General features: G+C 41.0%; 1 protein-coding gene across 7 annotated transcripts in view; it reads left to right on the plus strand.

Moving 5' to 3' along the window:
- FAT3 (FAT atypical cadherin 3) overlaps nucleotides 1-25,150 on the plus strand; it is a 400,923-nt gene that overhangs the window by 341,029 nt on the left and 34,744 nt on the right. For all 7 annotated transcript variants that reach the window (XM_088159363.1, XM_088159366.1, XM_088159364.1 and 4 more), the window contains 8 exons: nucleotides 5,357-5,746; nucleotides 8,031-8,245; nucleotides 8,995-9,132; nucleotides 11,794-11,937; nucleotides 12,490-12,687; nucleotides 15,162-15,960; nucleotides 23,611-23,745; nucleotides 24,770-24,927. In XM_088159363.1, the coding sequence (XP_088015489.1) occupies nucleotides 5,357-5,746; nucleotides 8,031-8,245; nucleotides 8,995-9,132; nucleotides 11,794-11,937; nucleotides 12,490-12,687; nucleotides 15,162-15,960; nucleotides 23,611-23,745; nucleotides 24,770-24,927 (2,177 nt within the window). The remainder of the gene's footprint in view (nucleotides 1-5,356; nucleotides 5,747-8,030; nucleotides 8,246-8,994; nucleotides 9,133-11,793; nucleotides 11,938-12,489; nucleotides 12,688-15,161; nucleotides 15,961-23,610; nucleotides 23,746-24,769; nucleotides 24,928-25,150) is intronic.

A 25,150-nucleotide genomic window follows, 5' to 3' on the forward strand; every position in this document is an offset into this window, starting at 1 on the left:
GAAGAAAACAAGTATCTATGTCAAGTGATGTAAGCCAGTACCCAGGAATATGTAAATCCCTAGCAGGAAAGAGATGGAGGGTGAGCCAGCTATCCAGATCTCAACTTCCCACCAAAAAAGACAACACCTGCCCCAGCTGAAATATAAAGTGGGTTTTAGACACCCATGGATGGTCCCATACTGCTAACAGTTTATACCTCCCATTTCTGTCAAGTATTTCCCTTCAGTAAGGGGCTGATTATCTTCAGCTCTCCCCTGCCCTCATCCCATGGTACTCTGACTGCATTAGAGCAGTGGTGTGAATAAGGGCCTTTGGGGCTAGGGCAATTGTTTTCCCCTCAGAAAAGGGAAAAACAGTGAAAGTCTATCTTGGTAGCAGTGTTATGGATTGAACTCAGCCAAGTTTTCTATTAAGTTGTAAAAATCACTTGAAATATTTTCCCTATGGGGCTATATATTCTTCTACTGTTCAACAAGGTACTTCAGGCAAGATTTCTCTTTCATCTCAATATGATGGATTAGAGTACTATAAAATCTGGTTTAGAATTCATCTTTTGTCTTGTTTGCTGTTAACAAAGTTGTAGACTTCTATCTTTTAGTAATTGACCTTGTGGTTAACACTTGGGTAGTGAAGAAGGGTCATAGGTACATACCAGTATTAATAATCACACCATAAAAGAGGCAAGAGGAAGCACAATAATCAGACAGCTTGCTTTGTATGTTTGCAAACTACTGCTAAACTGAAAAATAATTTTTTTCAGCTTGCTTTCTGGTCTACATCTTGTTTGTTTGTTTTTAATACTTGCCATTATCTTTATTTTCATAGGTTTTCAAGATGAAAATAAGCAGATGACAAAAGTTAATCATCATTTTTCAGACATAAACAAAAGCGAGTGGTCAAGCTGTACTTGGGGAAACACATTAAAGAATGAATTCAGGGTGGCAGATGAAAACAGAAAGGAGAAACACTATGTGTGGCTTTTAGTATGTGTAACTTTTACTTTATGTGTGATGCATTAAGGTATTGTCCACTGCAGGAGCTTACTGTCATATGGGGATTGTGCTATTGGGTTAATGCTCAGCCTTTTAATTGGTGTCCGTCTGAATCAAAATGTGTTGTAACTCCACCATTTTCAGTTGAGTTGCAGCTCCAATCCTGTTCAGTTCTGGGCCCCTCCCTGCAAGAAAGACATGGAGGGGCTGGAGCGTGTCCAGAGAAGGGAACGGAGCTGGGGAAGGGTCTGGAGCACAAAGTTGATGAGGAATGGCTGAGGGAGCTGGGGCTGTTTAGCCTGGAGAAAAGGAGGCTCAGGGGGGCCTTCTCTATCTACAGCAACTTAAAAGAAGGTTGTAGTGAGTTGAGGATCAGACTCTTCTCCCAAGTAACAAGCAATAGGACAATAGGAAATGGCAGCAAGTTAAACCACAGGAGGTTGAGATTGGAGAGAAGAAAAAATTTCTTCTCTGAAAGCATTGTCAAGCTCTGGAACAGGCAGCCCAAGGAAGCAGTTGAGTTACAACCCTAGGAAGTATTTAAAAGATGTGTAGATGTGACACTCGGGGACATCGTTGAGTGGTGGCCTCGACAGTGCTGATCAATGATCTCAGAGGTGCAACCTGAATGATTCTGTGATTCTGTGCTTTATACAAGGAGGATATTGATAGTGCTGATTATGAAGCAAAGGTATTATATATTCCTGATGTTATTAAAAGTAGTAATAACATAAAAGTTGTCATGATGTAACATTCAGTGTGTGCCCCTTTGTTTTAGTACAGAAGAAACCAAGAATAAAAACCTATTTGAAGAATGGCATTTGAGGTACTAGGTGGGTTTTACAAGCTCTTCACACCAGAGATTTGGCAAAGGGCAATGTTCTATCATATGCTAATACAAGTCTAAATAGAAAATGTGCTACCTTATCCCTTTATTTAAAAAAAAAAATGTACTGCAATTTTCTTATTGTAATAGTGATTCCTGCAAAGGCTTTCTGTGTTCAAATAGCTCATGTTCATGATTGGCACCTTAGAAATCTGAGAAGTTTGAGTGAGCGAGTTGACACAAAACAGTTTGCAAACGTTAATCCCCCAACAGCTGTAGGCAAGCAGTGTGGGAGGATTGCTCTCTTTACCAGTGCAGGAGCCATGGCACTGATGCAGTTGTTTCCTTTCCACAGAAGGCATCTCCTTTATAGTCATAGCAGAGTCTACCATCCCCTCTGTGGCAAGGATGCCATTGACACACACTGGTGGACACCTCTCTCAGGAGAGGGTAGCCTCTGGACTAAAGCATTTTGAATTTCAGTAGAAATAGCTTCCTACTTCACCTTTGCCTCATGCCCATTTTTCTCCCAGCCTTGGGTCTGAAAGCTCAGTAAAAACAGCTGTTGATGTAACACAACACTTTCTTCAAAGTGCTGTTTCTGCCACAGTGTTTCACTGATTTTATCCCTAAGAAGCAAGTATTAAATCCCACCCCTCAAAACACTCTATGAAAGGGCGAACACACAGCTGAGATCTCCCTCTGTATGTCTCCTTTTTTTTCCTCCTTTTGGTATTTGGGCCAAAAGCCACCAAGAGTTAGTATTTGTGTCCCCAGTCAGGTCTTCTGACTGAATCTTCCATCTCTCCTTGCATAAAGTGGCACTTTCACCTGTAAGAGCTTTTCTTTCATGTCCCATGGGAAAAATAAGGCTGTTCTCTTCTTCATATCAGACCGGTACAAGATAACCCTTTTCTCTAGAATGTCTGTATTGCTCTCTCATTTTCCAGGAAGGAAAAATAAAAGCACTCACTTATCTCCATTTCTGCCTAAAAATCCCATATATTAGAGTGAGCAACCAGAACACCGAAATCTGTATCTGATCTGTCTCCATTGTAGGAACATCAGTAATCCCTTACAAAAAACATTATTAATATTTTGTTAATAGGAAGTAGAATTCAAGAAGAGGGGCTGGATTATATGTCAGATTGCCTTTACTGCCTTTACTTACTTTAATTTATTACCTCCTGTAAATAAACTCGCCCTCCGTGGTGTCACATGCACCAAATTCTCTCTCCCCATTCCTCATTGCAAGATACCCTTGCTGAAGTTTCATGGTGTTTCAATCCACAAAGCATCCATTGGCCATCTCCTTTGTAGCTGTTTGTGCCCTGAAGGACTGTGGTATGTGAGTCTTCTGTCTTGTGCCCAGGTGTGCTGTAGTGAGTATCAAAAAGGGAGTTTGTGCCAGAGAAGAGTGCAAACCAGACTAAGGCTCTACTGCAGTGACAGATGTGTAGAAGGTGTGTGTTAGAGCCCCTGCCTCAGAGGAGTTTTTGATACTGTGTAGAAACTGGCAGGCCCCAAGAATGGATGGTGCAGAATACTGAATAGTTTTACAGGTAAAACTCATGTCGTTTGGGTGTTCAGCAGCTTGCTCTGAATCATGGGGGAAAAAAATCCCATATTCCAGCATCCCTGAGGATCAGCTGTTATTACTAACTCATTAATTGTTACAGTCAGGTCTGACCTGTTTTTGTAAGTGGAAGTTCATGGAGGATGTCTAGCTGAAGGAGATCCTCCCCAGCTGGAACTGTAGATACCTCCAACCATTCATACTCTGATAAATCTTCCACCTTCTAGAAGGCTTTATTCCTTTTTAATGTTTGTCAGTTTGATTGACTGTCAGCTGGCAGAGTATTTGGATGTATTTATTTATTTATTTGGATGTATTTGGATGTATTTAGTCTCTTTATCAAGAGACTAAGCAAAGGGGTGTGCTCTCCAGCAGCTGTAGGGTATTCAAAGCCTGCCTGTTTTAACATGAAGGAATCTCCTGTGAGTTCATGGGCTGAACTCAGTTCCTCATCTGTAGGACAGGAGTCACTTCCTTGATTGCCTCGCTGTTTTGCTGAAGGTGAGACATTTTATTTTTCACATTTGTGGTGCCATGGTGAATAGAGAGGCTCTGCTGTGATTAAAAAACCAAAACAAAACAAGACAAAAAAACGTATCAGCCTGGCTCACTGCAATATTGCCATTTAATTTGTTCCATATTTTAAAGACATTTGAACCTTTTAAATATACTCTGGTATCTCAAGCACTGCATAAAAACTTTATTCTCTGAAGAGCCAAATAGGAATTCCTAACGCCCTTCAAGTAGGGTCTGGGACTTTGTAGTTGGTCTAGCTTTTATGTGTGTGTGACTGAACAAAGAGTCTCCCAGCTCCCCCTTGTGTGGATGCTGAACTCCTGCTACATCAAGCAGAAAACAACTGTGATTTGTGCTGCTTTTGATCAGACATTTCTACAATGCTTTGCTGCTGGAAAGCAGAATAATACTGTCACAAATTTTAAATTAACAAAATATGCCTAGAAGGGATTGGTAGCTCTTGTTCATCTGATTAATGTCAGGCTTGTAAAGTCTGTTCCCCAACAAAAACAGCAGCAAATGCTCAACTGAGAGATGTTAAAAACAGAGACTCTCCATTTTAGTGGATCTTTGTGTTTTAGTTATAATCTCTTACTGAAGCACCCAGGACAAAATCTCAAAATCAACTAGCATCGAGGGAGTTGAATTAGCTTATATCTGTGTTCACTTTTAATTAGATTTGAAATGGCTATCCCACTGTAGTGCAGAAACCAAGTCAGTACCATCCCCTCAGGCTTTATTATTGACAACAACCTTAGCATAGATCTGCATATTCAGCAGCTGGGTGGATAGGTGCTTTGTATTGGGAAATATGGGCAGGATTTTAAAAATGCAGTATGTCTTTTGTACAACTCAATTTTTGCTCTTAGTCTGGGGAATAGCGGGACTTCCCTTTTTAAAATGTTCTGGAGTTTTTTGATGCAGCTTTTGTTTAACAGGTATCATCCTATGATAATATTTTTCTGCTCAACAGTCAAATCAAGGCAGCACTGGTACAGGTGCATTCTCTGCCACCTGATGTATTTCTATGGGTTTATCTTCCCCTTATGTACCTTTCTATTCCTTCAAGATGTGCTCTGAGACATTTCCAATTTCAGCATTCTGCTTGTCTCATCTAATTCAATTATAAGCTGTTCTGGGTAAGGACCATATCTGGATTCTGCTTTTAAGTTTCAATACACAGCAGTTTTGCAAAATAATCTTTAGGAAAAGGTATCATGAGGAGGGAAGGAATTTAACTTATCCACAGGGATTTGTCATGTGAGAAAAGCATGTCCTGATCTCCCAAACTTCCAACTGTATTGTACCCACAGGCACTCCTATCTCTACCCCCACTGGAAATGCTCAGTGTGATAGCAGATTTTGCTTAGGGTTTCTATTAGATGGGGAGAGATTTTTCTTTTCTTTATTTCTCATTTCCATGTTCCCATTTGCTTCTCTTTCAGGCGTGAACAGAAAAGTCACCTATTCCCTGTCAGACTCTGCAGATGGTTTCTTCTCAGTTGACCGGTCATCAGGAATCATTATTTTGGAGCATCCACTTGATAGAGAGCTTCAGTCCTCCTATAACATCACTGTAAAGGCCTCAGATCAAAGCATTGTGATGACCTTATCCTCATTTGCCACTGTTACCATTACAGTGCTAGACATTAATGACAACCCTCCCGTGTTCGAAAGAAGAGATTATCTTGTTACAGTGCCTGAAGACACCTTGCCTGGCACCGAGGTCCTTTCTGTTTTTGCTACAAGCCAAGACATTGGGACAAATGCTGAGATTGCCTATCTCATCAGATCAGGCAATGAGAAAGGGAAGTTCAGGATTAACTCCAAAACAGGTTTGTAAAGTGACTCTTACTTGCAACGCTAAATTAAAGCATCAGAAAAACATGAATGCTTTGGGGAAGGCTCTTGGACCAAAAGATTTCCAAGGCCAGAGACTCACAGCTTGTCATTGTGTAATTAACTACACAGTTAAAAAGCAATTTTAGGTTGGAGAGTGATGTCAATTACGGTCACACATGGCTGCCTCAGCTCAAGTGGAGAATACTTTTCTCCATTAGTAAGTCTTTTGAAGCCAATATAGATGTGACAGCCTATTAGCCAAACTGCACAAACATTTCTAAACACTTGCAGTGTTTACTTGCTTACCAGCTGATTACAGCCTCAACTATCTGCCCCTTAGAAAGCATCAGCCATGCTAGCAGGACCTCTTAAGACCAATTCAGTCCTAATACGTGGTTGCCATTTAGGTAGCTTTATGCAGCTTCCCTGACTTAGGTTGTTCTGATTTGTCTTTTTGACTTCAGCCATGGCTTGGGTTGAGGTCTTTTTGATTATACAGCACAAATTTTAGAAGTACACCACTGCTTCTCTATAAGAAATACCAAGCAAAGGTATCATATTTGGTGTAAATGGCACATTTTCATTGAATTTCCTAAGTGGGAAATTTATCCTCTTTATCCTCACAGAGTTTTTATTCCATCAACTGTAAGCTATTTTTTCTATGCTTCCTGTAGTGGATCCCCTTTTTCTCATAGCATTCAGGATGACAAGTCCAAACCTGCCAGCAGAGTCTGAGAGCAAAGCAGTCTTGATTTTAAGAGCTGAAGATAACACTTCTTTGGGTGCAACTGTAATTGCCAGTAACATGAAAAATCTCAAAATTATGCATTGTGTCATTTCTATAATTGTGTGCAAAAATGGCTCTTCACTCTGCAGAGACTGCTGGCTTTTATGTGAGGGACTTAGCATAACTGTGTTGTCTGTCATCTTCATCATGTTGATTAGTACGAGCAAAATTTAAACATAAATATGCCTAGGCAGCGATACTTAACTTCACATTTGACAATGAAGCCAAGGAAATAAATCAATAAAAACCCATAATGAAGCTTAATCACACAGAAAAAAAAAAAAAAAAAAACAAAACAAAACTAAAACTATATATTATTCATTAATGTGTGACAGCTCCATTACTATCTGTTTAGAGGCAGGAGCTCAGTTTCTAGACAGCAGAGTGGTGATGTAGCATGCCTGATCACAGCTTGAAAAATCATGTCCTTCACACCATTTATCAGTGGGAACTCTCTGCTAGCCACTTGGAAGCTTCTCTTCAGGGCTCCTGCTTTCAGCAAGTCACGCTGAAAGGTGGAAATCGTTTGGAGAGAGCCCAGACAAGATGAAGAGGAATGATCTGAGATCTGTAAAATGTGACTTACCAGGAAAGACTGAAGGAATTAAGGCTGTTTAAGCTAGATGAGAGAAGACATGCTGTTAGTTTTCATTCCTGTAGAAAGTACCTGTGAAGAAGAGGGGAATAAACTGTACTCCATGCCCAGTTATAAGAAAAGAAGTTGTGAATGGGCTTAAATTACATTTGAATTACTTCGGTTAAATGGTAGGAAGAAATTCTGAGCTGTAATGATTATGAAGTCCTGAAATACATTTCCTGAGAAGGCTAGGAAACTGATATTGTAGGAAGTTTATAAGAACACTAGAAATCAGATCATTTCTATCCTAGAGGGAGTCTGGGTGCATGGAGTGAATCAAGTTACAGAGAATCCTAATTTTGGCTGTGTGGTGAAGTAACACAAGATTTATAAACCTATTTGAGTGGGGAAGTCTGTTTAATCACTTAAATGATAGACAACTGATTTCTCAGAGGTATTAATATCCTATTCATTTGTATTTAATTCATGAGAAGTTAATTGTGTGGGAGTGAATTTCTGTTGACTTGTCAGGGCTTATTTCCAGAGTCGGCATCCAGTTCTCCCAACGGCTCCGTGAATGAGACGGTAAATGGGTGGATATGGCCCCACTTCTTCATCCATGATACTCACATAATGAAAGCTATTTTCGTGAGGAACCATTCATTGCCTCATGCCTTGTAAAGGTCCTTTCTGCAGAGGCAACCCAAGTGCAATTGGCATCATTCTTTAATCAAACGACAGCAATAGAAACCTGAATAAACATTTTTATTGGATTGGGCAGTCTTACAGTTAGTGTTGTATGTGTGCCATGGTGATAAATAGCATGCTGTACTGTTTACTACAGTCAAATCCCTTACTCTGTGGCATTATTTATTTTTTGCTGGCTGTTGACATTCCCTCCTTCGCTTCAAAGGGGTGATTTCCATTTCTGAAGCTTTGGATTTTGAGTCGTGCAAGGACTTCTACTTGGTAGTGGAAGCGAAGGACGGGGGCACGCCGGCGCTGAGCGCGGTGACGACGGTGAACGTGAACGTGACGGACGTCAACGACAACGCGCCCGCCTTCAGCCAGGCCGTCTACAGCGCCGTCATCAGCGAGGACGCGGCCGTCGGGGACTCCGTGCTCATGGTCAGTGGCGCCCTGCCTGCCACATAGGTGCCAGGAAGCCCTCTGCCCCTAAAAAAAGGCTGCACTGCTTGATAAGGAGAGTTACTACGTCCTGAAGCCCCCGAACCATGTTGTAGTCGATACTCTGCGTCTGCAGCTGCTCTCCGAGCTGCTGTCAGCTTCTCTCCAAAAGAAAGTAGTAGCTGTAGTACTGACCCTTTCTTTTTAACCCTGTTATGCTGTCAAAGAGCAATGACATATTTAAAGTGTTGCATTTCATGAGTCCGCTAGAAAGAAACAGGTTTTAACAGAAAGGCAGAATTCAGCTTTTCAATGAAATGCCGTCATAGAGTCACGGGGTTGGATGAGATCTAAAAAGTCATCTTGTTCCAGCCACCCTGCTGTGGGCAGGGGCACCTTTCATTGCACCGAGTTGCTCAGAGCTCCAAATATATAGTATTTGTATAGTCTGGCATCCAGTGTGCCACCCTCAAACCTCACAATATTCTTGTCTTGCAACTTGTGGATCCAGAGAGAGAGTGTTGTATGGAATATTAAGATTAAAATATTCTGTATGTTTTCAGACTAGAATTTTGAAAAGGCTCGAGTGAAGCCTCCTAACAAAAACCTATTGGATTGATGCTGTAGAGGTGTGAAGTTCAGGTATAATTAGTCTGATGGAATGTGAAGTTTACTTTTTGGAGTGTTGAGCAATTAATGTATCATTTGATATTTGTTTTACTAATATTTTGTTCTTCTCTTAAAATAAGTTGATAGCAGAAGATCTGGACAGTCCTCCCAATGGTCAGATTCATTTTTCCATAGTGAATGGGGATCAAGACAACGAATTTTCAGTTGATCCTGTTTTGGGACTCGTGAAGGTTAAAAAGAAATTGGATAGAGAAAGGGTAAGACACGTGGGACTTCTTAACTTGCAATGACTTACAGATGTGCATCAGTCTCCACTCTGCCGCTAGCTTGTGTTAAAGGAGTTTCTTTTATACTCTTTCATACTTTCCTTTTATACTCTGCAGCGATCAGCCTAAGATGCTCCAACAGGTCTTCCTAACGTTTTCCCACTTGTTCCCACGCCAGCCCCGTCCCCAGTCCATCCACACGCCAGCTGCTCTGCTCCACTCGCAGCCTGCACCCACGCAGCAGCCGGGGTCACGCCAGGGGAGCGCAGCAGTGCTGGGTTGGTGCCCTGGTGCCAGCGGGAGCTGCTGCTGCATTACATTACTGAGCTGCCTGCCCTCGCCGGGCGTGCGGCTGCGTGTGCAACACAGAGCTCCGGACTGCGGCACCGCACGCCGGGCTGAGACCGCAGACATTCATTAGCGCTCTGCACAGCATGTCACTGGGGAGGGCATGTTACGAAGCGGCCAGGCTGTACCAAAAGTGAAAGAGCGCTTCATTAAACAGATTCTGCCGCTTTGTTTGCTCACTCCATTATTCATTCAGGATTATTTATCGCCGTTTTGCCATAGCTAGCAATTAGCAGCTTTGGGGGGAAAGAAAACAAACAAATGCAGTTGCCTGTGCTACTAGCAGGGCAGGACAGTGCTACATGGCTTCAGAAATCTTGCAACACGTAAGGAAATCTGTGCCTCCTGCCTCCCAGTAATGCACCCACAAAACTGGGAAACAGATTGCTACCTTCAGAATATGGGCTCAGCTGGAGAAGCTCTTTGCTGGAAGCAGACCTACTTCTCAAAACAGTGGCAAAAACCCCTTTCTGTGTTTTCACAAAGGCAGGATTAAATTGTTCGTGTTTGGTGGTAGAATGACTTCACCACAGACTGTCTACAACAGGGGAGTAAAAATTGCTGTTCATGTTACAAGTTGGCTGTAATAAAAGCCCAGGCTGAGTTTCTTAATATAACTTTTTTTAGTTTCTGAAGTGCACTCATGTGCGGCTGCATTCAGACACACACACTTACCCTCACAAGGGTGTGCATGTGTAATGCCAGCTGTGTTAGGTCTGCATTTTCCAAAGTTTCCCTCAGTTAAAATAAGCTGTGATATTGTCTTTTTTTTTGCTTCCTTGGCACATTTCCTAGACACAGGTGTTTCTGACCCCTTCAGGGAAAATTATATATGATGCCCCATCTGCTGTAGATCCTCAAAGGAAGTGCTGACTCCCAGGTTTCAGTGGTTTAAGGAGACTTATTTCCAGATCTGTAATCACATAGAGACCATGACTTTTGCCATCTACCTTTTTGGGACACATTGCAATGAAAGCAAACACAGAAAAAAATTGGGAAATATTCCACAAAACTCTCAGTCTTTAGCTAGCAGTGGAAATTACAGTTCAAAAAAAAGATTAATTGTCTCCCTCAAGTTTCTTGACTTTCCCTAGTTCGGGATTCCTCTCCCCTCCTGTGTCATTTTGCCCCCACCAAATCACAGTCTATCTCTTCCATACAACCTCCAAAAAATATGTTGCCTTTTGCTTTGTATTGGTCCTGCATGCCAGAAGAGCCACCTTACTCTGTGTGCTCAGTCTGAGCTCCTCCCTACCCCAAAAAAACCTGTTATTTTTCAAATATATTTGGACTTCCTTCCCTCCCACCCTCCTCCCCAAAAAGCCCCTTTAACATTATCTTGTTCCCCTCTGCAGGGCCATGCTTTTCCCCTTTCCAGCCCTGCACTGAGAGGGTGGAGTGGAGTGTTGTATCTAGCATGTTTTGCCCTTCCCTTGCTCCGCTGTGGGAGGATTCAGGGGCAGACATGTCAGCAGCTTTCCCTGCAGAGCAAGGAGCAATATACAGTAAAAAGCCTTTGTAAGACCTATGGAAGCCAACATAAGGATGCAGTTTGGAAAATCCAACTGTCATCCATAAACTGTGCATAGACAGAGCTTTTGCAAGTTGTCACATATGCTCACACCTCACACACGGGCACATATGTGTGTGGAGAGCCCATGGATGATGCACTGAACTGCCTGCACTGCACTGAGTTGCTTGTGTCTGTTGCAGAAAAGCAGACTCAAGCCCACTTACCTTCTGCAGAATGGTGGATACTCTTCTGTCTCTACAGAGACTGTTGTCCTTCATACTCCCAAATGTTTTCCAGTATGTTTAAGCCAACTGCCTGTGAACTTTTTCTTGGCTCTCCATCACCGTGTTAGAAACAGTATGTGTCAAACTGACACTGGCTCTAATAAGCGATTTATATAATATCTTGGAAGCCAACTGTACGATAAATAGAATCAGGTCGCTTATCCCAGCTGACACCTAGGAGAGATGAAAATGTAAGCTTACAGGACTAATAGCTGAGTTCACATATTATCTGTCGTTTATTTTCTGTCTGCCCCTTTGTTTCAGGAATGCTTTATCTGATACAGTTATTTTAATACGATAGAGCTGTTATGTTTATGGGTAGTTTTATAAAACAGAAGTTGGGGCACAATGTGGTGATAAACAGGATAATGTTATACTAAGGGCAGGAAAATAATGAGGCCAAACAGCTTTCCTTAGAATATGGAAGGTGGTGCATTGAATGTAAAGAACCTGAGTTAAAATTTAGGACGACTTTCACAATGATTTAATGTTTTCACCTTTTTTCAGATATCTGGTTATTCATTAGTTGTCCAGGCAAGAGACAGTGGTAACCCTCCTTTGTCTTCATCTGCCACGGTCAATGTGGACATTTCTGATGTGAATGATAACAGCCCTGTGTTTACTCCAGCTAACTACACAGCTGTAATTCAAGTAAGTTTATCCTGCACATCAAAAACTTCTCTGCCTTTTAAAACGTGTGGGCATTTGGTTTCAGTTAAGTACCTTTTGATGATCTATCTGCAAAACGTCTATCAAGTAATCTTATATAAAGGAAAGTATAAACAAATCTTTCTTGAATCTTTTGGCAAATTTCTGGTTGCTGAGGCTCCTTAACCACAGCATCTGTCACATATTTTAACATTCGTCCCTGCTGCACCAGGTACTCCAGCCTCAAAATGTCTGCTCTGGGATAAGTTCACACTTCTTTACACCTTGCTCTGGGTGTGAGTCTTGACTTTTAGTCAGTCCTGATCAGACAGAGTATCGGAGAGAGCCTAGCAGGCCCTGCAGGTGTGGCAGGTACCTTAATCTCTGCCACTGGTCCATGGGGTGTAAGCAGTGTCTACAAAATGCAGCTTATGAAATACCAGCTTGGGCAAAGAGCATTCAGTTGAATATTCTCAATGGAAAAATGTGGTATTTTATGATTGCAATATGTATCATTTTAATCCTTTTCTTTATACGCTGTGTATATGTGTAAAGGAAAATAAACCAGTGGGCACAAGCATTTTGCAGCTGGTAGTGACAGACAAAGACTCTTTTCACAATGGCCCCCCTTTTACCTTCACCATCCTCACTGGCAATGAAGAGGAGGAGTTTACACTGGACCCTCATGGCGTTTTGAGATCTGCAGTCATCTTCAAGCACATGGTCTCAACTGAGTATGTGCTCTGTGTGCAGGTAAGGCTTGATTTTTACATCTACACTGAAACAAAAAAATCTCTTAAGGGTAGGTAACCTGTGCTTTGCCTGTATGGGTTGGTTTTAATAGACTCTATTCTGCAAGTAAATACCACACATTCCAGTTTGCAAATGCACAATGCAGAATATTTTCTTTGATGTTGTTAAACCTGGTTTCTTATAAATATAAATATAAATACGTAGCCAGCCACCTTTCCAATTTCCTCAGCATGAAATGAATTTTCTGAGCAGCGACCATTATGGTTTAAGATTTTCATCTTTTTTTCTGTAGCTAAGGAAGGAGAATGAGAAAAAATGCATTTTATATATATATATATATATATATAAAAATGCACCCCAGAACAAGTGACTGCAAAATACTGCTCTAGGAATGAAAATCATTTTGGCTTTTAAGTCATAAATTTAATCATAAATTTTTGGAAGCCTTCCAAGAATTCATGAAATCACATTTCCAAGGTCAACTTAGCTTTTAAAGAATGTCAAAGTAAGACATGCAATAGAAGTCCAGCTCAAACTTAGCTTTAGAATAATCGTTGAGAAGCTTTGTAACCAGGGTAATTTTGATTGCTACAACCTGTAAATCCAAAACTAATTTGTCCACATTTCTCAGGTCTGCCAGAGAAGTTGTATTAGGGTTCAGTAAATATGCAAGTCTAGGGAATGAACCTCTTCACTGAAATGAGTCATGGTCCAATAAGCTGTGTCTGAAATTCTTTCTTCCTCCACTTGCTTTGCTGGGGTTGTTCTCCCTAAACACAGCCTGTCCATTCCTTTTTAAACACATTTAATGATTTTCACAGCAGTAGCATCATCCTTAGATGCAATTGTTGGTTACAATTCACAAAATAGAAGCTCTAATGCTAATTAACAGTTCAAATCAAAGTTTGACATTTAGTATCCTTGAAACCTATTTTTTAGCCTTGCAGGGAAATAAAAAATCATCACCTTTTTTCTTACCATGCCTTAATCGTAAAATATCCTGCTTTCAGGGTAATTCACTAAGCAGAGTTCTAGTGTAGCCAAAACTGGCCATGAGAGTTAAATTTGAGCAGCATCCTCTAGCTTTAGAGATGCACGTATTTCATATAAATGAAATATTAGACCACCATGTCTGAGATGCACCAACGTGATCAGGAAACTGCGCTGTTGGATTGTGGAGGCATCCACAGTATTATTTGCTTCAGGGATTTCTGCAGGAAAACATATTTTATAGTTTCCTGTTGTGTATAGACCATAGAAGTGTTTCTTTCCCTCCATATGTGCCAGAGTTCTGCTTTCTCTTTTCCACTATCAGGTTTCTCCTCTGTATTAGGTTTATTAAGAATTAATGTTAAAATAGAAAGTGGAATGAGACATAACCTCTTTTGCATGTACATGGGTATTTGTCTGCACATATATAAAAAATATTTTCAGTACTCCACCCAGCTCTTCTAGGAGTGAAGATGAATGAATTTTAGTGTGTCTTCGAGTTACTAATCTGCTCCTAGTAGTGTCCACATTGCTGTTGTCATCCTGCCATTTTCGCTTCAGCTTGCAAATTTTCCTCCCGTATCCAAATGCAAAGATCATTGAACGTGTCCTACATCTCTATCTAGTGGCAGTTTAGTCTTCTGCTCTTGTCTGAAGCAAATAAATGCGTGGAGCAGTATATCACAATAGAGACTGCAATGAAACGTTTTCCTTATTGTAGGAAAGGACACTGATTCAGGTTTGCACACCATTCTGTCAAGATGGCCTTGGGTTTTTTGTCATACTTGCTCTTTCGCTTTCTACAAAAAAAGTGCAAATGATGCTATAATACCTGCTCTGGGTCATCCAGTAATCGGTCCAAGTGCAGTGCTGCTCTCATATTTTATCATTAGTAACAGCATAAGCACCTATTTCATTTTTGGAGGAAGATAAATTTTATTTATATCAAGCATGTTTCTTGATTGCTTCAGGTAAAGAAGTACTGAATGCTGCAGAAAAATTCTGAACTCCCTCACATTCACATAAGCTAAGCAGTGTTCGAAATGCTTTGGAACACCCCAAGCAATGCAGAAAGCTGATATTTCACTGGAATTCAGTCTCTTCTCCAGGGTAGAAGTGAGCCCAAACTGTGTTTGGTGCAGAATATACCACATTGTTGGTGTATTCTCTGTTGTGAAGATGACAAGTGATAACTGTGGGATCCTGGGAACATTTCAGTTTGAGTAATGAGACATTCTACTGACACATTTCTCTCTGCAATCCACTTAGAGAGCTGTGCTTCCCTAAAGAGTTTGTAAGTTCCACTGCTAGAAATGGCTGAGACACTTCTTTACATATGTATTTTGCAAGTGCATTTGAGCGTTCTTTTGAGAATTTCATTTCAGAATTACTGATGCTGTGAGAATATATATAGCAAGAAGTTACGGATGCAGGCTGTGTTCTATGTGTGTTTTTATTTTTTTATTTTTTCCAAATTACATTAGGCAAAGGACTCCGGGAAGCCTCAGCAGGTTTCCCATACCTATGTTCAGGTGAGGGTTATTGAAGAGAGCATTCACAAACCAACAGCCATTCCACTGGAGATTTTCATTGTCACCATGGAAGATGATTTTCCTGGGGGAGTCATTGGGAAAATTCATGCCACGGATCAGGATGTGTACGACGTCCTCACCTACACGCTAAAATCAGAGCAGAAAAGTCTGTTCAAGGTCAACAGCCATGACGGGAAGATCATCGCCCTCGGAGGGCTGGATAACGGCAAGTACGTCCTGAATGTCTCCGTGAGCGACGGCCGCTTCCAGGTGCCCATCGACGTCGTGGTCCACGTTGAGCAGCTGCTGCAGGAAATGCTGCAGAACACGGTCACCATCCGCTTCGAGAGCGTTTCCCCGGAGGACTTCGTGGGCCTGCACATGCACGGCTTCAGGCGCACCCTGCGCAACGCCGTGCTGTCCCAGAAGCAGGACAGCCTGCACATCATCAGCATTCAGCCGGTGGCGGGCAGCAGCCAGCTCGACATGCTGTTTGCCGTGCAGATGCACAGCGGTGGTTTCTATAAGCCTGCCTATTTGATTCAGAAGCTTACCAATGCGAGGAGACACTTGGAAAATGTGATTCGTATTTCTGCTATCCTGGAGAAGAATTGCTCCGGACTGGATTGTCAGGAGCAGCACTGTGAGCAAAGTCTGTCTATTGATTCGCATTCCCTGATGACTTACAGCACGGCACGAATTAGTTTTGTGTGTCCCCGCTTCTACAGGAATGTGCGCTGCATGTGCAATGGTGAGTGCTGTTCCCTCTTCCCCTCCCATCGCTGCACATTATGCAAAAGGATCCATTTTATTCCTCTGATGCAGATTAGAAGGGGCATTTCAATTCAGTCTGCTAAAGCACGACTGGCTGATGCGTTGTGGGAATTGATTTCTCAGGCTGGGGAAGAATTGTTCGTGTTTACTGATGTAAATGGAAGTTTATGAACTTTGGCCTTTTACGACAAAGACCGCTTTCCTGAGGCTCTGCAATCAGAGCCATCAGCCAGCTTCCAGGAGAGGGGAAGGAGTGGGAGAGGAAGGATGAGGAGAGGAGGGGATGTAGTTTCCCAATCAGTTGGTGCCACCACTGGAATAAACCTGGATTGTGACTGCAGCAGAGCAGCCAGGTCTCCAGCAATGCACCAGCAGTCTCCAAGGAAAAGCACCCCTGACCTAAGCCGGGCAGGTGGAAAGGCCTTTTCCAGTCCCATTGTTGCAGAGAGCCACGGAAACCAATGAAGTATTTTATTAGCAAGTGCTTTTCCTGACCTTTAGTGCTACAGTAGGGGACAGGGTGGGTTTCGGGCTGCTCCACATTTTGGCAGAGATTTCACATGGGCATATGACAAACTTGTGAGCCAATCCTCTGTATGATTCTGCACTTGGATTTTAAAAACCTCAGGCAGTTATAATACTGGCTCTGTTTCTTTTGTTTGCCAGGCTATTTGCTCCTCATTCCACTTCATTTAAGAGCAGAGAAAAAAGCTGCTGCAAAATCAATACATCTAAGTCTCCCTCATCTTCAGCACACATGCACACACAGAGCAATACAAGAATTCAGCAGCCATATCCCTCAATAACCAACCTTTGTTTCTGCAGCAGTCAGCAGGGCTTTATATTTTACCATTGACCTTGGTGGGGATGAAAATAGGCATAAATTGCATTAAACTTAAACAGAAATAATTTTTCTTCCTGCGGCACATGGATAATAATGCCATAGAAGCTCAATTCTGAAAAAAATACCATGATTCTTTATCTGAAGTACATTCAAGAGCAGACTATCTGTCCACTTTTTAAGTAGGATTCCTGTAAGTTTCAAATAGACATATCTATTATAACAACAGTCAGCATTTTGTTTCACATGAAAGACTCTGAAGTAAAGGATTTTCACAGGTTTAAAAGGGACAATGCTGCAATATCCTCCAGTCAGGTCCAGGAGCCAGTGCAGGAACACTGTCTGCCAAACTTTTTTATGTTCTCTAAGTTATAGCTTAGTCTCACTTTTGTATCAAGAAACCACAAATCCTCATCTCCATGGGGATAGTGATAGTCCTCACAGTCAGAAATTGGTTTTCTGGCAGCCAAAATTTTCACTGTTTATCATTTCATTTCACTACCTATTAAAGGCAATAATGATGTATTATTCCCTCTGCCTCATAATCCCTTAGCTTAACTCCAAAGAAGGGACTTTGTAGTGCAGCACAGTTCTGACCCAGCAGCTCTCCTGGCACAGCAAGTTTGCAATGGAAGCACAGAAATTCAGCTGGGACAGCGATTTCCAAATTCTTCTGTCATGTACCAGTCAATCCTCAAAATGGATGGCAGGCTGCTGGAAAGGCAGTGTGGTTCTGAGAGCAACTGTGGTCCCCCAGCCTCTGGGCCATTTATCATGGCCTTGAAGACTGCTGTGTGGGAACATTTGCAACAGGCAGCTTGTCCTGGCCTTGCTGAAAAGCTGGAGGGTTTCCCACTGCTCCTTTTTGAGCCACTAGATGCAGATTTACCATGGGGGATCCACATGATTAGGGGTGGGGTTGAGCACATCCAGCCTGGCATGCTGCCTGTAGGAAAAAAATGTCCAGAGCTGCTGAGTTAGGTATAGCTGCCAAAGAGGTGAACACCTTGGTGTCTATTACTTGCACAGAAATAATACACCTTGGTGGAAAGAGAAAATGCATGCTTTGCACCTTCCCCTCATTAGTTAATGCTTCATCCTCTTCTACTGTTTTTAATTGAAGGAGCCACAGAAAATATTTTTGGTATTTAGGTAAAAACACTGTGTTTTCTCACATAGGAGATAACACAGACTTGTGAGAGTAAAATAGTTGGAGAATGTATGGGTAGTTTTGCTTTCATGATAGCTAAAGACTAGAGTAAAAGAGAAAAATGCAGATACTTCATCCATCAGCAGTTCTTATAAATAAATGCACAAATGCAGCAATTCAGGAAAAAGTGCACAAATTTATTTTGGCTTGTTGAATGAGCCAGCATTAGCAAGATATTTGCAGTAGTATAATAAAAGTATTATACTTCCTTTGTTGCTAAAAGAGTTCTACATCCAGTAAATATTAATACCTTGAATTACGAAAAATCCATTAAAATATTGCATATGTTTCCAGAGATCTGATTCAATTATGGCCCAGAAAGCTTGAGATTGAACTAATTCACTCATTCTTGAAATATGTATCATACTTTGAGTGTTTTTCCCACTGGCAGATGTCACAGATATGCACAATTTATGCATGCCAGCTGTGCATAACTTACCTAGATTACCTTTGTGAGCAAACAGAGTTATCTAATGTGAAAATGCAGAGAGACTGTAAAGTAGGCAGTGGGTGAACTTCGGAGGTACAGCAGCTCAGCTCTAGAAGGATAAGTTCAAAAGTTCACATGCATCAATCTTAGCTTTTAAATCAATAAAATTGAACTAAAGAGTTTTCCAATAACAGACTGTCCCCTTAGATTTTTGGCTCATATGTTTGTGTTTGTATGAAAAATACTGTCACAAACTGGGGTTTGTGTCAGCGTGACCAGAGAGGCTGTGTGATTACCAACCTCCCATCACATGGCACAAGGTATGCAAACATCTGTCAGTGCTGGGGAAAATAAAAGTAGGACGAATGGAATAAATATATTCCTGTAAAATAGTTCTTATGGCATTCTCATGTTTCAGAGGCAAAAATCTATTCCATATTTTTTTCACGATGCAAAGTAATTCTTTTGTGTTGAGACAAAGGTCCAGGGGCAGAGCAGGTTTTGTTTGGGCTACTTTGCTCTTAGAGTTGTTCTGCATTATAATCTTACAAAAGTGATGTTACATTAATATGTTCACAGGAGAGGAATAGATTGAAGTAATCTTGACAAATATGGGCATGTATCTACATCTGTGCTGGTCACTCCAGGCCCCATTTGCAGACAGTGGGAAGAACGAGGTATTTTTAATAATGTGATACATCTCTCCCTAGATGTCTAAAATCAGTCAGATGAATCATGCCCTCAAGTTAGATGAATTCCATTTAAAGTGTTTAAAATTATTCTGGCCTAATAGTTTGAAAGAATTTTTCTAATAGACACAGGAGTGTTCAGTAAAAGTACAGACACATCCATGTCATTTTATCAAGAGAACAGCAGTCTTGGACCACTTTCTTATGAATCAAGACAATTCATACTTCATGAAGCCATTTCTAGTATTTTGTGAATGCTCTGAAATCATAGACTCTGAGGATCAGCTGTTAATACAGGACCTATTCTTCAGAGCTGATTTTTGGCTTCAGCTCCACAGAGCACACATTGCCTCTAAGGGATGCTGTTTGGATGCTTTGAAGGACTGGGCATCAGCAACCCAGTTATTAGTGTACAACATTGCTTTTCCAATTTTCAGGAAGCACACACATGGGTATTAATGAGCCTGGAATTCTCCTGGCAAGGAAAATTGAAGAAAAAGGTCTGTGCTTGGGAACAAAGAACTGCAGATAGCTTTGTTAGATCTGGCTGTAGTCTGTTTAATGTCACCTTTGTCCAAGGAAAGTTTTCTCCCTGTGGATATCTCCAGCAGTAAAGCCCATGCTGAGAATGCACAAGCCCATATAAAAGGTGGGAGAGCTGCAGAGAGAAGAGGGGGCATGGCTGCGGAACCAGGGCAAGTGGGAATTGCTCTCTCTCACTTAAGGAGTCCTAATGGAATCTGGGATCAAGGAGTGGGTGAGAATGTTCTAATGTCCTGTCATTTAAAACTTGGAGAGAATCTGTTTCCCTGGGACATGCTGTGTGACACAAAGTTTTCCAGGGGCACCCGAGCCAACTGAAACCCGTAGCTGGCTTGTGCAGAAACAAATCTGTGGTGTCTACACTGACATGCATGGAATAATCACTGTCTACAGTACCTGGTCACTGTGCTCCAAAAATATAAACAGATTGCAGATCATGAGTTGCCAGTCTTCTCTCTACAGTAAACTAATTATTATTTGAAGTAGCAGTTTGGAGTTTGCTTTACAAGCTTCCTGCAGCTCTGGCTTTCAGGACCTCCCTCCTTTCAAGCTTTTTTTGTACAAGTGAGAAAAACAGTCTTTTTAATACTCAAACAGATTCAGGAGACTGGGCCAGTGGAAAACCACCTAATATAACAAGGCTTAAGTTAAAATTGTTGAAGCACTCAATTTTCAAAATATATTTACAATCCTAGAAGTGCTCCTTTCTTGAAGGAATAGGAATTAAATAAATCTCTCATCTTGCAATGGAACAGTGTTTTCTTCCTCAGTATATTGGTTAGAAGATTGAAATACTTTTATCTTCTTTTAGAGAATCAAACTGAAGATGATCTGTCAAAATCAAGTGGGTCTATTCCACCTTTTCTTGCCACGCACTGGTTGATGCTAGCTCGTGTGTTTCTGTGATACCTTGTAGAGAACAGTTTTATTAATACTAATGTGAGTTTCGAGAGAATGCTGTGGATTGTCTGAACCTGCCTAGAAAAGAAAAAGATCAGTTTGAACCTATATTTCTTGAATCTTTTATTGGATGGAAAATAGACTGCTCTTTGGAGTGGAAATGCAACATTAGAATAATTTTATTTAAACTCAGGCTGTAAATCTTTGATGTGGACAACGTAACCTTGAACAATTTTACAATTTTGCTCCACATAGTTGTGAAATCAGCCTGAAAATGCGTATTAGCTGGGGCAATGCAATAATGCCGATTTGTAGCTTATGTACTTATAACCGTACAGACAGGCATAAAGCACTTCTTGCAAGTCTGAATATTTTAAAGTTTTGTGACAGCTATGAAATGCTGCTGCAGCAAGATGAATAAAAAGTTGGTTTCCTTGTAGTTTACCAGAAGGAGTGTTCTTGGCCGTTCAGGATAAACAGTTATCTCCACTGTTGCATGGAGTACGTTAGTTCCTTTCCATATATTCTTTGAATGTGGAAGAATAGCTCTGAAGTACAAATCACAGTTTGAATCACATTTAAAAAACCTGGCAGAGATGGATAGCAAAGTAAACTGTTCCTTTATGGCTTCATGTCAAAGATACAGTCATAGGTTAGGGGATGTGAAAATTTGCAGAGCCACATTTGGAAATCTCAGTGCCTCTTTCTGCTGCACAGTGACGAGCTGTGTGGCTTTAGTCCAAATGGCATGTCTGTCAGCTACACAGAGGCTCTTGAATTGCAGCCTCACAAAAGGCTTAAGTTTGTTCAAGGAACAGATATACTCTGCAGACACCAGAATGCTTTGTATTTGTCACATAAGAATGAGTTAAAATAGCTAAAACAACCAACGTGAAAATACAAAGCAGCCTGTAGAGTTTTTAATAACCTGTTATAATTTCATAAATAATTGTTACTTGCCATTAAATTCTAAGAAATTAGGAGTTTTATTCTAAAAAAAAAGCCAAACAAACCAAAGTATGGAAAACATCATATTCTCTGTTAAATTCTACAGATCTAAATAGAATATTAATCTGTAGTCCAGAACCCTATGACAGTTTTTTCTTGATTCTATAAGGCCTCAAGTGTGACTGTGTATTGCAGCTGTTATTCCTGCTAATGTTACCTACTAATGTGATTAATAAAGATTGCCATGCATTCATTTTCTTACAGAGCTACAGGCAGTACTGTAAATCTTTTACTCCATAGACCTCTCAAACAAATGTTTGATAAAGGAGGGGAGGATGTTAAACATTAAATTGACTGTGCTGTACATCAAGGAAGACATTACAGTAATTGCCATATTTGTAGTCAGCCCAAGTCCACTTTGAAAGCTACAGTAGTCATTTTTCTTTTCCCAGAAAATGCTTACAGTGTCAGGTAATTTCAGCTGTGCTTTCTATGTGCCCTGCTTGGCTTGTACAAAAGTGTGAGAGCAGTAAGATTCTTCCTTTCATTACTTTCAGAGATGTATTCCATGACAGGTTGATTCCTTCCTTTATAAACTGTAAATAAAACAGTGTGCTCAAAAGTAAACTAGTTTTTGAATATGATCGGGATCCTACAATATAGATCCTGCAATATACAAGAACTGCCAGTATTCAGAAAGCAATGGGTAGGAAGGTGCTTTTTGTCATTAAATTCATTACCTGCATATCTTAAATAAATTAACTTGATAAACGAAGGAGGAGGTGTCTGTCCATTCCCAGCAACTGCTTTTTCCTCCTTTCATGCTGGGGCTGCAAATAAACAAAAGCAAGGGCAGGAGTGCCTCTTTTCCTGCACTTGAAGTCTACTTTTATAACAGCCAAACTTAGATGCCCAAATGTAGAAACTGACCCTGCATCTCCCAAGTACCATATTAGAACCAAGAAGAGGCTAGCTGTTGTGGAAGTCCCATATTTCTGAAAATTCATATATTAAGCAGCAATAGTTGTATCATGTTTTGCGTTATTATAAGACAGTGTGTACAAATCTTTCAAGATTAGGACAATCAAAACAGATTTATTTAGACATTTTCAGAAGATACACTGAAGTTTTAGCCAAACCCAATAAAATGCAAAATATTCTTTTGACATTGACAGGCTTTAAATAGTAAGTCCTTGACATGCTCAGCATGTTGGACGTCAAGAATTTAGGGGATTTTGAAAAACCTACCTATAATTGTGTTGCTCAAGTGTTTTAAGCAAATTTAAGTCAGTGTAGTTCTGTCTCTGCAGATTAGAAAAAAGGGGGGAAGGTTTTGGTAACCTAGGCAAGCTGGATAGGATGTGAGATCTTGGAAATGTCAGGAGGAACAGGGGGAGGGCAAGTTTGCCTGTGCTGTATGATCAAGCTGGCAGCATGTCCTGTGTAGTATGAGAATGAAAAATCCAGGTGTCACTGTAGCCCAAACATGGCTTAGACTCACAGAATATCCTGAATTGGAAGGGAATCACAAGGATCATCGAAGTCCAACTGCTGGCCCTGCACAGGACCACCAAGGATCACACCATGTGCCTGAGAGCATTGTCCAAATGCTTCTTGAACTCTGGCAGGCTTGGTGCTGTGACCGTTTCTACCTCCTTAAATTTACTTCTCATGGGTGTGCTGGGGGAAAAGGAGTGCATATCTTCAAGCATTTTTTTCCCCACATATCTCTGAAGCCCCTGTGCAGAAAACTTTGTGGGAAAATGAATGGCCTGAGAGTTATCACACCATTTTATAAACCAGTTACTGCTCATAATAGTTCGTTTTTATAATATGTTCCCGTGGGGTTTAGGGCAGTCTTTGGAAAAGAGCTATTGCAGTTCTGCTGTGTACTTGTCCAAAAGCTGGTCCTTTCTATGAAGGTTTGTTAAGGCTTTTTTGTTGTTATTAAGCCATTTTTTGCTTGTACTGAAGTGTGTGATCAATAATTGTCTTTCATTACTCTTTTATTGCAGCAGGTCATGCTTTACACTGTGGATTCCTGACAGTATTTTAACTTCTTGCAGGAGGACTCTGCCCAGGGTCCAACGATCCCTGTCTGGAGAAGCCATGTCCAGGGGACATGCAGTGTGTGGGGTATGAAGCCAGCCGGAGACCATTCATCTGCCAGTGCCCACCAGGAAAGCTTGGCGAGTGTTCAGGTGCATGTCACAGCCATAAAGGGGGATATACTTGGACAATAAAGTGCTGCCATTCTCATTTTGTAAGCAGAGGTGCCAGTGAAGTCTACAGAAAATGTACTGCTTAACCCATCTCAGCACGGGCACTTGGGGTGTCTGTTTATAAGCCCTATAAATACTTGTCTTTATAGCTATGGGGTTGTGTGTAGATTGTGATCCAGTTTCTGTTTGGAAATTCCCACTGGCTTGCTTGAATACCAGCTCAGTAAAACAGGCTGCTGAGAAAACAGGATTTTTTCCTAGAGAATGTTATGCCAGATGTTTTCCTGCCCATGGGCAAAGCTCTATAATTAACTCTACTGCTTACTATTTAGATTACCAAAATTCCAACCTTTATTAATGAAAACATTATCCCAAAAAGAAAGTTTCAGCACATCTGTTAGTTCTCTGCATCTGTGTTGTTCCCTGGGATATGAAGAGCCAGGTGGATAGCCAGTGAAGTAGAGCTTTCTGATGATTTCAGCAAATCCCAGGCTGCAGGACAGAGGATTTGTGCTGTTTGCCTGATGGAAGCACAGCAGATACTGAACTGTGGTCCTGGGCACTGGTTGCAGGGGACTCATTGCAAGGGTTTGGCTGTCATCTGCCCACATGTAACTTGACACCCATAACTCAACTGCCTCATGTACAGGTGTGGTCATCTTTGATTCCCTGTGCTATCAGTGAGGCAGGACTGGTGCCTCCAGGAGTGTGTATAAGCTGAAAAATGCTGAATACTTGGAGAAACCTCTATTTTGTTTTTTTCTTTTTTAAGTATGGAGAAATAGAACTTTCCTCTATCCCCTGAAAAACAGCTTAAAAATGGAAATGCAGAAATATTTTTTTAGTAGATGCCATCTTTGTTTTCTCTCATCAAAAATGGGACTTATTTATTTCTTCCTAGTCATTCTCATTAAGTTTATAAATTCTTTAATTACTGAACAGTTGATGAATTGTTTTATGTATCTCTAAAAGCACATGTATCTTTTCAAAATGGTTGTTTCAGGCCACACTTCCCTTAGCTTTGCTGGGAATAGCTACATTAAATACCGTGTTTCTGAAAATAGCAAGAAAGAGGAATTCAAGTTGGCTCTCCGTCTGCGAACCCTGCAAAGCAATGGGATTATAATGTACACCAGAGCGAATCCCTGTATAATTCTGAAGGTAATTAAAATAACTTCTCTTTTCTGCAATTGTTTTTCTTGATTCTGTATTTTCTCTTGGCTCTTGATTTGGAGAATGCTGTTCTCATTTCAGCTGTAGATTGAGAAGATGAAGTCTGATTCTAACAGGGAAAAACAATTTCAACAACAGCAGCAGCAACAATGATCAGAAAAGCAGCTTGTTAGTGGTACTTTACTTGGAAAATTCCCCACTGGGTGCTGTT

The sequence above is a fragment of the Sturnus vulgaris genome, chromosome 2 (assembly GCF_052056855.1).
Source record: "Sturnus vulgaris isolate bStuVul1 chromosome 2, bStuVul1.hap1, whole genome shotgun sequence".
Taxonomy (NCBI): Eukaryota; Metazoa; Chordata; class Aves; order Passeriformes; family Sturnidae; genus Sturnus; species Sturnus vulgaris.